The sequence below is a fragment of the Cebidichthys violaceus genome, unplaced genomic scaffold (assembly GCF_023349555.1).
Source record: "Cebidichthys violaceus isolate CVI_PGR_0920_01 unplaced genomic scaffold, fCebVio1.0.p SCAF_15, whole genome shotgun sequence".
Lineage (NCBI taxonomy): Eukaryota > Metazoa > Chordata > Actinopteri > Perciformes > Stichaeidae > Cebidichthys > Cebidichthys violaceus.
The window spans coordinates 13,696,711-13,710,358 of NW_027176318.1; the positions used below are offsets into that span (position 1 = coordinate 13,696,711).

Consider the following 13,648-nt stretch of genomic DNA (forward strand, 5'->3'; position numbering starts at 1 on the left):
GAAGGATTTTGTGGGGGAAAAAACACAACATTTTTGCATCTCTACTATACATTTGAGGGGTTTTTTATGGATGTTTGTGTTTTGGATTTCTTTTGATAGGGTCGAGATCAAAATCAGAACTTTTCTCCTCACAGTAATAATACACTGCAGGTCCAATGAGCTCAACGCTTGCTGCGTTTCTCTGTGTTCTAGTTCGTGCCTCTGATCGTGGAGGTCTGCTGTAAGCTGGTGGAGGAGAGGGGGTTGGAGTACACGGGCATCTACAGAGTCCCAGGAAACAACGCCGCCATCTCCAACATGCAGGAGGAGCTCAATAACAAGGGCATGAACGACATCGATATCCAGGATGATGTGAGCGGCACTTTATCGACCGCTGTTGCTTTAATTAAACTCTCCTTGGAGTTTCACATTCTACAGCGCTTCTCCTAATGCGTTTGGGACTGAAATACTTTTAAAGATGCAGTGTTATCTAGATGTGTGCGCACGAAACAGTTCTGACTACTTGCTAGTGATGCGTCACTTATGTATTTAAGATGAATTGTGTTCTATATTTACCAGCAGGGTTGCAGCAGCACTTTGTTGGTGGATGTGACGTGGATGGATTTTGCGTGACTTCTATTCTGTTCTCGCGTTTTACAGAAATGGAGGGACCTCAATGTGATCAGCAGTTTACTCAAGTCCTTCTTCCGTAAACTTCCAGAGCCGTTGTTCACCAATGGTAAGTTTCAAAGGTTGTTTCCGCCATCTAGTGGCCAAAAGTGAGAACTAATGCGCACTTAAAGAAAACGTGGCTGTAGTTCACCTCAAGCCTAATTTTCTTTATTCCTGCCTGCAGATAAATACGCAGATTTCATAGACGCCAACAGAACAGAGGACCCAGTGGAGAGACTCAAAGTGCTCAAGAGGCTGGTGAGTTGCTTTGACTGAGTTCATTTCATCCCTTACTTGTATAATTTATTTGTTAAATAATGTATTTATTAATATATTTACTTGGTTGTAAAGCATTTGGGTTTTCTTTTTTTACTGTAAACAATGTACCAGAGCTGAATCCCTATGAAGTTCTTATGAAATGCATATTATTAGATGGAATAGAAGAAACAAAACGTTGCGTTTGTGTGTGTTATCATAACTCTGTGTGACGTCATCTCTGTCTACAGCTTCACGAGTTGCCCGATCATCATTACGAGACCCTCAAGTTCCTCTCGGCTCATCTCAAAACTGTGGCTGACAACTCGGAGAAGAACAAGGTGTGTGACTCACACACGTTTGACTTAATGAGGTTTTTGATCAGACAAGTTAAAGATGTACGGTAAATCTTCGTTTCTTGTCTGTTAGATGGAACCGAGGAACCTGGCCATCGTGTTCGGTCCCACTCTGGTGCGCACCACCGAGGACAACATGACCCACATGGTGACACACATGCCAGACCAGTACAGGATAGTGGAGGCCCTCATTCAAAATGTGAGCATCAACGTCGCATCAACTTATCATTCAAGATGTTATGGTGTCACGTGAAACACAGAACTAAATGTAGCGCCGTTTGTCTTTCCTCCAGTATCACTGGTTTTTCACTGAAGATGGAAACGGAGATCCAGTGGTGAGAACATTCAGTTCATTTCAGCTCTGACCAATTTCATTACATTCAAACTATGTATTTGTCCCTAAAGGCAAGTGAGCATGCAAATAGAAGTACACACACACATACATGGTGTTTCTCCTATTTTGTTGCATTATGACCTGGAATTAAAATGTTTTTTATTTGGATTTGATGTAATGGACATACACAAAATAAGTCAAAAATTCTATAAAATACAAAAACTGAAAAGTGGTGTCTGCATATGTAGTCACTCCCTTTGCTATAAATGATAATAATCCAACAAAATAAGAAAAATACCAAAGCGGTGAATACTTTTGCAAGGCACTGTAAGCAATCTATTCATAAACATACAAATAATCCTAAAAAACAAAATGATATGATAATAGACAGAAGATGAAATAAACACGGGTTGTTGGTCAGCAATATCCAACATAACAGAAGCACATTATGTATTATATATTTTGATCTTCCTCTTATTGGTTAACAGGTTTCAGTGCGACACAATGGACGATTAATAGATCGTTTTTTTAGCTTCTGGGGCTGCAAAATGTCTCTAAAATGTCCCACTGGATCTGCTCCTAACTGTGTCACATTTCTCTCTCTCTCTCTCAGACGATATCGCGTGACCAGAGCGCGGTGGAGTCTCAGCCCGTCCCCAACATCGACCACCTGCTCACCAACATCGGCCGTACCAACACGTCGCAGGGGGAAGTATCAGGTAACACGCTGCCTCTGGCAGACCAACTCTTTGGTGGGTTTCATCTTTCTCTACCCTTTCTCTGCCGGGCGCTGTGGTCGACGAGCGGCCGCTGTGTGAACCGGTTAACGAATGTTGATGATAACGCTGCTTCTTCCCCAGGCCAAGCTCCCCCCCCCCCCCTTGTTTCTGCTTCTCTGGCTGTTGCCACTAGATAGAAATGTCTATGGCTAACCATGAGTCCAAACGCCTGCGTGGGTTCCAGTGGGCAATTTACTTGCATCACAATAAGTTGAAAGAATGCAATAAATTGTCTCGCTTCTTCATTTGCTTTAAGAGATTTATCCCCCTTCTCGGTATTCGATAGATCCTTTTTTTTCCCTCCCTCTGCCCTTTAATACCTCGTTTTAGAGGAACTCCACACTTGGGCTGTGTTTCCTCCCTCCCTTTAATCCCGCCCACTGTTGCACTAATACGGCATGTTCTTCCTCACGTCACAAATAGATGTCTTTACAGTGAAAGGCGACCTCTGATTCCTCTGTCTCTAGTGAGGCTCTGTCGGGTGTCCTAAAGGCTTTCCCAGCATTCACACATACTGATCTTGACACAGGCCAAGTGGGAGGAGTCTATCACACCATGATGACACTGATGGACTCTATAATGTCCGTGATGGACAGCTGGAACTGTAGGAAGAAGGAGGATTGTTGCCCCCAGTGTAGCTGCCTAGTCTGCAGGAACCCGCAGTTCTTTTAAAAGCGCACGAAAAAAAAAAAGCCAAAGAGAGAAAAAGGAACAAAAAGAAAGAAACCGTGACGGGAAGGGGGAGCAGCTACACGGTACTGTGCAGGGTCCGGTGTTGTGGCTTGTCGATCAGAGTGTACCTAACGCAGGCCGGTGCTACTGTCTCAAAGGCTTTCCGCTGTCTCTCCTCACTGTCTCCAAAGCTTGCCAACGGGAGAGATAGCATGGTATGGTTTCTACGTCTCCAGTCAGTGTGCACTTGCATATTGTGCCATCATCTGTATTGCAAGGGGTGTATAGGGGGGCTCGGCTATGTCACACTAACAAACAGAAGCAAATTTTAGCTAGAAGGACGATTACAGAGCAGGCGAGGACTGATGATAGGCTTTCCTCGCTGACTCTCTCTCTCTCTCTCTCTCTCTCTCTCTCTCTCTCTCTCTCTCTCTCTCTCTCTCTCTCTCTCTCTCTCATGTAGTGTCCCCTCTTCTCATATAGCTAGCCCCTCTGTGACCCCCCTGTCACTTCTCTGTTGTTCTTTTGTTTTGTTTTTTTGGTTTCTGCCATAGCCGTCTCCGCCATCACCCGTGTCACTGTTGTCATGGCAGCTCACGTCACATTGCTTTGTCCGTTCGGGTAAAAAGCGTCGCAGTCTAGCTGTGAGGTTGGGTATCAAACCTCGTTATTAGCAACCCAAAATGTGTCTGTAGCGGGCACTGAAAGCTGAGGAACCAGACGCGTATGTCAGGTAGCTTATCGGGTAGTTACGGACTTACATTAAGAGTTTTGTCGATTTTAGACAAATTTATTCAGGCAAAGTTCTTGTGATTAAATCAGTGGTTCCCAACCTGAAAGTCACAGCATGAATCGAAGAAATCCCTGAGATAATAACCAGAAAATTATGTTTACTTTTAGACTGTTTTTATTGTTAAATAATAAATAGTTTCACATCTTTTGTGCCCCTTAAAAATATGAAATGAAACTGAATGTCACTCTTTGATTGAACTTCTCACAGCTCATGGACTTTGTCTTATCCAATGAACACCATGTTTCTCTAGATTCGGTGATCCATGTTGAGCAAATTCTACCCCAAAATAAAACACCGGGACAAAATGTATTATCACAAAGCTGAGGGTTTTCCACTGGGAGATGGTTTTCAATGATGAAGTAGAACCGGTTAGGAACCACTGGTTTAGACCACATGTAACATTTGAGAAGTGTTCTTTTGATACAAGAAAACATAAAAAAAAAGTATTGTTCAGGTACCTGCACGAGCGTTGAACATTCTGAAACAATACTCAGATGTTTCTTTATCCATCAATGCTTCCATAAGGTTCACGTCTGCATACCCGGCACATTATCAACCTCACTGTTCAGCTGCTGTTTGAACGTTCTCGTCGTGTTCGTTGCTGAAGTTGCACTCAGTCTCACTAAAGAAACTCGAGGGAAGATCGGAACGTTTTCCTCCCCCCGGCTTGGACTCGATGTTTCGGCCGCGTTGGGGGAAGAACGTCGCTGTGGAGCTGAGTGTAGCGTTGAGCTCATCCGTCTCTCTGTGCAGCATGGCCCGTTTGTCTGCTCGTGTGTGTGTGTGTGTGTGTGTGTGTGTGTGCTCACTCGTCTCGTCTGTTGTGTGTTTTCACGCCACACGATCCTCTTCATCAACATTGTTCTCTTCTTCCTGTTTTTTGTTTTTTTTCTCCCTCCCCGATTCATTTTCCCATGTTGCACCTCATCGATGTGTTCATCTGCTTTGCAAACAACATCTAACATGTCTTCTCTCTTCACCCACAGATTCACCGACTAGTGACTCAGCTAAATCAAAGGTGAGTGTGTGTGTGTGTGTGTGTGTGTGTGTGTGTGTGTGTGTGCGTGCTCAGCGTTAGCCCTCTCAGGCCGCTGCTAGTGTAGGATGACAAGGAGGTAGGTGACGAGCAGGAGAGATCGAGATCGGCATCAAATAGACGGAACGCAACCCGACAGGTAAAGGGTTGTTTCACCAAAATCACAAAAAAAAAATACATCTCACTTCCCTCTTGTGGTACAGCTCACACAGATATCCTCATTTTCAAATCTGTGGTGCACACAGGGGTCGAAAAAAGTACATTTAACAACAAGTCAGCACAAAAACAGTCCCTTTCATCTGGGATAGCCCAAATCTTTGCTCGTCAATCTGAAACAGTGGTCCAGAAGACGAGGTACAAATTCTCACAATGAAACGAAACGGGACAGACTGACCAATACTACAGTTTATATGACATCATGTCAGGGATGCAGATACTTGCAGCAAGTCAATGTTGTGCTTGTGCTGTAGTTCACCCAGCATTCATCACATGACATCCCTCATATTCTATATTTCATACAGTCCAACACAGATTGCAACTAAGGTGCTAGTTTTCATTGTAACCACGTTCCACTGAAGAAATAGTCCCAATAAAACCTGTTCAGCTGCTCTGTGAATCATCAACTAACCAGCACATAAACATTTTATATGTTGAATGTAATTTCTCAATGATGTGAGCACTACAAATTATATTTGATTCACATTCATGGCGTCACGGTAGAAGCATCAACACCACAGATGGGTCGATACCACAAGGGCTGAGTCAGAAAAGGTGTATTTTTGTACTTTGGGTGAACCGGCCCTTTAAGTTCATTCAGTGAGTATTCTGACAGAGCTGACCGTACGTCCAGTGAGCCACCGCCTCTTTTTCCGCTTCGTGACACATCGCACTTGTGGCTGATAAGCTCTGTATTTACACCGTTTCTCATTATGAGATAGGAATCTACGGTGTTGTTAGTAAAAGCAGGTGCTTTTCATCGCTGCACTGCTGTTATGTGGCTGCCTTCCTCCAGCTTTTAAGCCAGTCGTGCCAGAGCTCAGGCTCCTTCAGTTCACGCTGTGTCGCCGCTTCTCCTGCTTCTGCCGGCATGGAAACGATACTGTGCTCCCTGTTAATGACGCCTGTTAATGTTCCTCTCTCTGTCCACTTCTCTGGTTTGTTGTGCTTCACGGGAGCAGGTGGAGTACAGGTTTAAGTTTTCAGACAGGGGTGAAGTTTTTTTCTTCTCTTTGACGTGCTCCTTGAGAAAAACTCATTTTGGTTTCCTGTTCCTCCTCCTCGTCTGTCCCTCTCTGCAGGGTTCCTGGGGCTCAGGGAAGGACCGAGAGCTCCTAGTCTCCTCCATCTTTGCTGTAGCCAACCGCAAAAGAAAGAAGTCAAAGGAGAAACCGCAGCCCAGCAGCTCAGATGATGATCTGGATGCTGTGTTCCTCAAGAAGGAAATCCCTGGCCAGAAGCCGAACCACCACGGCCTCCAGACCGAGGCGCAGAGCGAGACTCGCCCCGGTCCAAACGCAAAGCAGCCGGTACGTGCAGAGGAGAGGAAAGAGAACGGCAGAACTGTGGAGGTCACACCTAAAGCCAAGCGGGAGCACAGAAACTCCTTGTTCCTGAAGGAGAAGACTCCACCCAGACACCCCTCACCTTCCCCCTCCCCAAATATCTCTGTCTACCAAACTCAGGCAAAATCCTCTTTGTCGGACCCCCCATCCCAGCTTGATGAGAACACCTCAGACCTCGGGACCATGAGCTCTGGAGCGTCTGTGCCCAGGTCGAGACCGAAGAAGTGGACCGGAGCGTCCCCCGATCTTCCTGCAGGAGCGTGTGTCGGGCCGGCGGCGGGCCCAGGGGCGTCCGCCGGCGCAGAGGTGAGCTCCATCACCTCGGACTACTCCACCACTTCCTCCATCACCTTCTTGACCGGAGCGGAGTCCAGCGCGCTCAGTCCGGAGCTGCAGGGTGGGGAGGAGGCGGACGACGAACGCAGTGAGCTCATCAGCGAGGGACGACCCATGGAGACGGACAGCGAAAGTGACTTCCCGGTGTTCGCCCCGGGCGGGGGCAGCAGCCAGTCTACGCCCCGCCCGGACCAGAGTCTGGACAAGACTGAACTTCGAGGAGGCGGAGCGGCTGAGAGCGGCACCACGCCGAAGCTGGAAGCACGGCGCCTTTTCCCGTCGCACAGGATGATCGAGTGCGACACCCTCTCCAGGAGGTGGTCCCTGCGACAGAAAACAGACAGCGAGTCATCCGTGGAGGGTGTTGCTGGGAGCGCGGAGCGCGGCGAGGGGAGAGCGGAGTCGTCCACGCGGCTCTCTCGCGTCCTGGAGGTGATGAAGAAAGGGCGGTCCACGAGCAGCCTCAGCTCGTCCTCGCGCAGCGAGTCGGAGCGTCCCGAACCAGCCTGGCACCTGAAGATCACAGAGCGGCTCAAATTCAGGTTACGCTCATCTGCAGACGATATGTTCACCCAGAAGAGCCGAGCTCCGGACGCCCGCGGGAAGAAGAAGAACATCCGCCGCAGGCACACCATGGGCGGGCAGAGGGACTTCGCCGAGCTGGCGGTCATCAACGACTGGAGGGAGCAAGGCGGCGTGGACCAGACCGCCGAGCTGTCCGCTCTGGACCGCCTCAAGCCCAGATGTTCCTCTCAGGACTTCTCCATCCGGGACTGGATCACCAGAGAGCGGTGTAGAGGCTCCGATTCAAGCGGTGAAGTTGCACCCACAGCCGTCGCCGAGGAGGTTCACCCAGAAGCTCAGGACGTGGAAAGACCGTCTCCGTCTGCGTCTCCGGGCGCGCAGCCGCTCGCGGGGGAGCGCGTCAACGGTAGCGGGCTGCAAGGCAAGAGCAAAGCCAGCCTCGGGGCGGACGCTCACCCACACAAACTGTCCGGAGCACAGGTCGTCCGCTCGCGCTTCTACCAGTATCTGTGAAACAGCAAGAGCGGTCTAGGCTCGCTCCTTTTTTTTGTGAGGATTAAAAAAAAAAAAAAAAACACACACAACAAAAACCTTGAATGAATGCGTAAAATGTACGAATGTGGGTATTTTAGCTAAGGTTACTGCACAATATTTTTTCTACAAAGTATACTTTATGTATCTAATGTACATACTATGTATAGGCTTACGTGATTGTTACTGGAATAATGCTGAAGAGATGTTTATGCGTGCGATTCCACTGACTTTGTTGGCCATACTGGAACAGACGTGGACTTCCTGCTGCAGGATCGAACCCCTACTAATGCAAGAACGGGAGTGAACGGGACAGAGACGGACTTTGTGGATTGTTAAACAGCACTAATGAAAAGAAGGAAGGCCAACTTGACTATTACTGAATGCAGGAGGAAGCTTTTTTTTTTTATTTTGAAGGAATCATGATTCAGTTCTTCCTGTTATAAGCGGTATGAAGAATGTATTACTCTCTTGGACTAACAATAGTTGCTTGTGACAATATTGTCATTTTCAAAACAATATGTATGTATGTTGTTGTTTTTTTTGCCTGTACTTGAAGTATATGGATGTAACTGAGGGCTGCTTTCTGAGCTGAGTGCTGTGGGAAGTTTGTTTTTTCACAGTACAGTCATAACAGCCAGATATTAGCTCGAAGGACTGGAGGATTATTATAGTTTTATCAAATAAAGACTGAAAAAACAAAAACAAAAGCGGTAATGAAATGCTGATACTGAAGTATGTAATGCTTGGTACAGTAGTTTGTATGTCCAGTTATAGTCCAAAAAGTACGTTTTTACACATTGTTTTTATCTCAAAGTGCCTCTTTTCTCCCCTTTTTTAAAGCTGTGCGTAGCAGCAGTTGACGAGATGAAACACTTTGAGGAGAAACTAATCTCACAGGCATTCCACAGATGTTTTGTTGTTGTGGGGTCTTTCCTGTTTTTAGTTAAACTCACAGCAGCATCGGAGCATTCAAATGTGTGTCGGTGTCTGTGTTTCATCGTAGTTTTACCCCCCCCCCCCTTTTATTTTCAAATGCAGTGAAATGCATGGGCGCTAAAAACCTGGGAGAAACTAAACAAAGGTATCTTTACAACTGCATGAGACAATGTTTTCTGAACAGTGAACATCTCGCCTGTGTACAGCAAAACCAGGGTGCAATGCCCTCCCTCAACAAACACTGGAAATAAATACTCTTTATTAAGTGTGTGTGTGTGTGTGTGTATGTGTGTGTGTGTGTGTGTGTGTGTGTTTGGTCTCATTGGGCCTCATCACCTAATATCTGCGTATTTCTCTCTACAAGGAAATACATTTAGCGAGAGGTTTAACGGAGGAAGAGGTGAAGCTGTTGTACAAGAAGCAGAGCACCTGAATTCTATGTATATTTTAAAACAACCGCTGAATAAATTCTGAGGTGGAAGGCAGAGGAGGCACACTTCCATGAAGTGTTACCAGCGGAGTAACGATGATAGAAATAAATAAGAGACTCGGGCTGCGAGGTGAACGCATGTTAAATGGCTAAAGTCACACTATGCTGTGACTTTATATGATTATGAAACTAGGCTGTGCTATAAAGTTACTACTGTTTGTGTATTCCTTTATTTGGCACCATCTGGTGGTTGCAGCAAGAATTACACACGGGTCACAAGCAATGTGGGCCAAGCCACTTATAATAATAATAATAATAAGCCCTTATGTATGTCAACTTTTAGAAAATGAATACAAAGTGATTTGCATAATCAGAACAAATCAGAACCCCAAAACAATTTAATAAATAATTGTACAAAGAATGTACTAATTAAATAATATACTTTTTTTTTTTTACTTTTGCCATCACATCATCTATAGGCCGACATAAAACTGAATTTGAATAATCTAAAAGTGGGTATAAACACGTAAACTTCTCAAAGTAATTTAAATAAAACTGGAAATATGTAAATCATAAAACTTTGTTCAGATGAATCTGCATAATAATGAAGCAGTGAATGAGAGTGTGCTTGAAAATAACACTGTGAGAATCGACCGAATCAAATATTGAACCCTTATCACACAGTGTGTGCATTTTCTCAACATGGGAATGTGCGCATGGTAACAATTTAGCTGATGAGCAGCCTCGTGCTGTGGGAGTGACGTGACGTGAACCTGAACACACTCCCAGTCTGTGTCTGAGTAGAGAGCTCCAGACAGTTATATATTCATGAACAGTTGCAGACTCCACCAGACCTCCACCAGACCTCCACCAGACCTCCACCTGACCTCTTTAACCCTCACACACCTGAGGTAAGAACGTTTATGGCGTGGCTGAAATGTATTAAAATGTAGACTTAACAAGATAAAGGTTAATTTTGTAACATGGCTCTTTTTTCTTTTTTTTTAAATAATTGTTTTCCTGCAGTTTACAAAAACTTCTATTCTCCTCTGTTGTCCTAAATTATAATATAAAATGTGTTCTTTGCTACGTAGTAAATTGGGACTACAATCTAAATGTTGTCGTGAAACTCTGTCGTACAATTGTAACCTCGTAAATGAGTGTTTTACTTTTACCACAGCGTTATCTTCATCATTAAGCTTAAATTAATTTAGAAACTATGAGATATAATGTTTGTGGTTATTGTTATACAGTATCTACTAAACACAGTATCATATAAGCCTGTATGAAGAGTTAGCTGTTACCTGAAACCAGAAGAACGGGTTAAGCGACTGCTGATGTTGTGTAAAGAGACAAAGGAGAGGATGAGATTCTCCACTGCTGCACTGAGAGGGATAAAGAGAGGCTACATGCTGTGTTTTTTCACAAAACCATGAAATCCTAGTCAACCAGGTTACATCTCTAGGGAGAACAATAGAAGAAGAAACACCCTCCACAGAATGCAATTAGACCTCTATGACCTAAATGAACGCAGAAGCCCACAGAGCCTCACTCTTAAATAACAGCAGACAACATTATCATTTGGTCTTTTCTGACAGCTTGGTGGTGATCTACAGATACTATTTTAACAATACAAAACAAAAACGCAAATTATACAAATTACACCATTAAAAAAACTTGAATTTCAGTTGGTCACAGCAGTCTAGTTTAGCATCGCAAACTATGTTCCTACAAAACGATTGAATAACACTTAAAATTAGACCTAACATTTTTAAGTTCAAAATTCCTTTCATGGAAAAATATTCAGTAACATGCTACAGAACCTTCAACAAGGATTTGTATTTTCAGGTGGTAATATTGTCCTTTTTACTCCATCACATTTATTTAATAACTTTACTTTACCGATTCAGAGCGATGCTAGAATAAATTATAAATTATAATATTATATAAATAACACTTTTATTGATTGACATCATCAACACATCAATAACTATAATCCAATAATGTACTAGTGTGGGCCAGTCTGCATATTGAGTACTTTTATTTTTGGTACTTTTGGTACTTTTGTACCTTTAGGAAACAAAATGTCTGCAGTCTACCTCTTCCTCCTGCTGCTCCCTCTGGTGTCAGCACAGACCTACCATTGGGGTATTTGTCCTACTCCCAAGGTGCAGCCCAACTTCACCCTTCAACAGGTAAGCACACCTTAACAGAATTCATTCATACACTTAATTTGCACTGAACTGTACAGAACTAATAAAACCTCTCTGTTTACAGTATCTGGGCAGGTGGTATGAGATCGAGAAGCTCCCTGCTTCCTTCGAGAAAGGAAAGTGCATCGAGGCCAACTATGCCGTGAGGAAAGACGGAACCATTCAGGTTCTGAACTCCCAGTTCTAGTGAGTATTGAGGGATTTTGATTATTGACTCTGGATTTGATTTGACGTTCGAGATTCTACCTTGGAAACAAACCCACTAGTCTAGCTGGCTACATCTCTTCCATCAGACTCTGAGGAATAATTCAATAGCAGCATTTTGAGAATGGCACGCACCCAAGCCTCGATAAAATAAATATGCAATGGTAAATAACTATTTCAAATATTGATTATTAGTTATGTGGACGCCGAGCAGATGACTGGAGGCCTTGTGGTGCCACACCTTAGGGTGGAGTATGCTTGGAATGAAACATAGGAAAGGACTGTATGTACTCTAGATACACCTGTATGCTGAGAGATGATAGATTGCTGGGATTGTGTAATTGGATTAAAGTATTATTGTCAATTAAACTCATCTTGTTCTCTTCCCACTTGAACATTTAGCATGTACTACTGCCGATTTCCTGTATTCCTCATATTGGTTTAGTAAAGTTTCTCTCTCTCTCTCTCTCTCTCTCTCTCTCTCTCTCTCTCTCTCTCTCTCTCTCTCTCTCTCAGTAAAAACAAGGTGAGTGTGGCACAAGGTACTGCAGTGATTCAGGACCCGAGAGAACCTGCCAGACTTGGAGTCAGCTTCTCGTATTGTGAGCACTCTTCTTCATCCTTATCCTCTTCACCTTTTTTATTTTTGTCATCTTTGCTGTTGTCTTCCTCCTCTTCTTGTTCTTTTTTTTGTCAGTTTAGTAGTCTTGTCTTCCTTTTGTTTTCTCTTGTTTTAGATATGATATTTATGATAATTAAATTGTTAAAATTGTTCAACAGTTCCTTACGGAAAATGTACAAAAAGACAGAAAATCAAACAGAAAAGTCCTGTCTGATCTCTCAGACAGGACTTCCAGTGTGAGCCATGGTTAATAAAGTCGCTAACATTAGCATTTAGCTCCTCCTCACAGGGCTGCTAGCACGGCTATAGACACTTAGTCTTGGGTATTTACACGTTGTTCTGTATCATCAATATGCAGATGATACTCTCATTTATTTATGTGTGTCTTGCACCTGAAAAATCGTACTGTTAGTTCTATGTACGCATGTTTAAATAGTTGTGCATATGCAAACTAAATTAAATATTTTAAGTTCTACTCAAAGATAGAAATATTCTCCCCAACAAACTGGAAACAGACTTAACTGCTTAATCCATTCAAGGTGCATTTTTCTTGCATTGGTTTATTTAGCAAAATCTTTTATAAACTCTGCTCTACAAACACCTCACTCTCTTTCGTCTCTGTGACTTTTCCTCCCAGTTACGCCCTACAGCCCTTACTTGGTTCTGACCACAGACTACACCAGCTTGTCCGTTGTGTACTCCTGCACCAACATCCTCAACATTTTTCACGTCGACTTCGCCTGGATCCTCAGCCGAACTCGCTTCCCGACACCGGAGGCCGTGAGTTTCGCCAAAGAGCTGCTGACCAAGGAAGGGATCGAACTGTGCGGGATGAAGGCCACAGATCAGATGGGCTGCAAGGATGACTAGGGCCTCACCTGTAACCAGTCACAGCCCGGGGCAGGGCTCAGTACTGGATCAACAGTCTCTTGTACTGCAGTTATCATAGTCAACAAATCTCAGTATGGTTTGCTTTGATTGCCGGTACTTATCCAGCATCACCTAGACCTCATGTAGTAACTATTTATAATATCCCTGACAAAAACAAGTTAATTCTGCTAGAGTTACAGATATTAAAACATTTAAAATGTATTTTCATATTATACTTTAAATTCTGTCGTAACTGCTCTGTGCTTTAATGACTGAGGAAATGGTATTTTTTTTTAAACTTATAAATAAACACCAATGCTCAAGAAAGTTACAAGTAGTATATTGTATTGTGATATTAGGACCTCAATGTTACATAATGTGTTACATAGTGGGGCAATGAAACAAGCATATTCGTGGTGATGGTGCAAAACTTGTGTAGTTCTTTGAATATTAAAGCTCTATTCTTTAAGCAGATCATTTGTTCAATCTTCTTTTGTGCATCGACTATAACTGAGCAACAAGGGGAAGATGGGAGTAATG

At 43.8% G+C, this 13,648-nt stretch overlaps 2 protein-coding genes across 4 annotated transcripts in view; both read left to right on the forward strand.

Annotated features, from left to right (window-relative positions):
- Positions 1–9,039, forward strand: part of arhgap21a (Rho GTPase activating protein 21a) — a 41,933-nt gene extending 32,894 nt beyond the window's left edge. For all 3 annotated transcript variants that reach the window (XM_068710186.1, XM_068710187.1, XM_068710188.1), the window contains 9 exons: positions 193–351; positions 640–718; positions 836–909; positions 1,158–1,247; positions 1,336–1,461; positions 1,556–1,597; positions 2,210–2,315; positions 4,827–4,858; positions 6,175–9,039. In XM_068710186.1, the coding sequence (XP_068566287.1) occupies positions 193–351; positions 640–718; positions 836–909; positions 1,158–1,247; positions 1,336–1,461; positions 1,556–1,597; positions 2,210–2,315; positions 4,827–4,858; positions 6,175–7,812 (2,346 nt within the window). In that variant the 3' untranslated portion in view covers positions 7,813–9,039. The remainder of the gene's footprint in view (positions 1–192; positions 352–639; positions 719–835; positions 910–1,157; positions 1,248–1,335; positions 1,462–1,555; positions 1,598–2,209; positions 2,316–4,826; positions 4,859–6,174) is intronic.
- A 943-nt stretch (positions 9,040–9,982) lies between these two features.
- Positions 9,983–13,556, forward strand: apodb (apolipoprotein Db). The gene is made up of 5 exons (XM_068709525.1): positions 9,983–10,110; positions 11,276–11,394; positions 11,477–11,598; positions 12,133–12,218; positions 12,876–13,556. The coding sequence occupies exons 2-5, from the start codon at positions 11,284–11,286 to the stop codon at positions 13,106–13,108; spliced, it is 552 nt and encodes a 183-aa protein (XP_068565626.1). The 5' UTR covers positions 9,983–10,110; positions 11,276–11,283; the 3' UTR covers positions 13,109–13,556.
- The last annotated feature ends 92 nt before the right edge of the window (positions 13,557–13,648 follow it).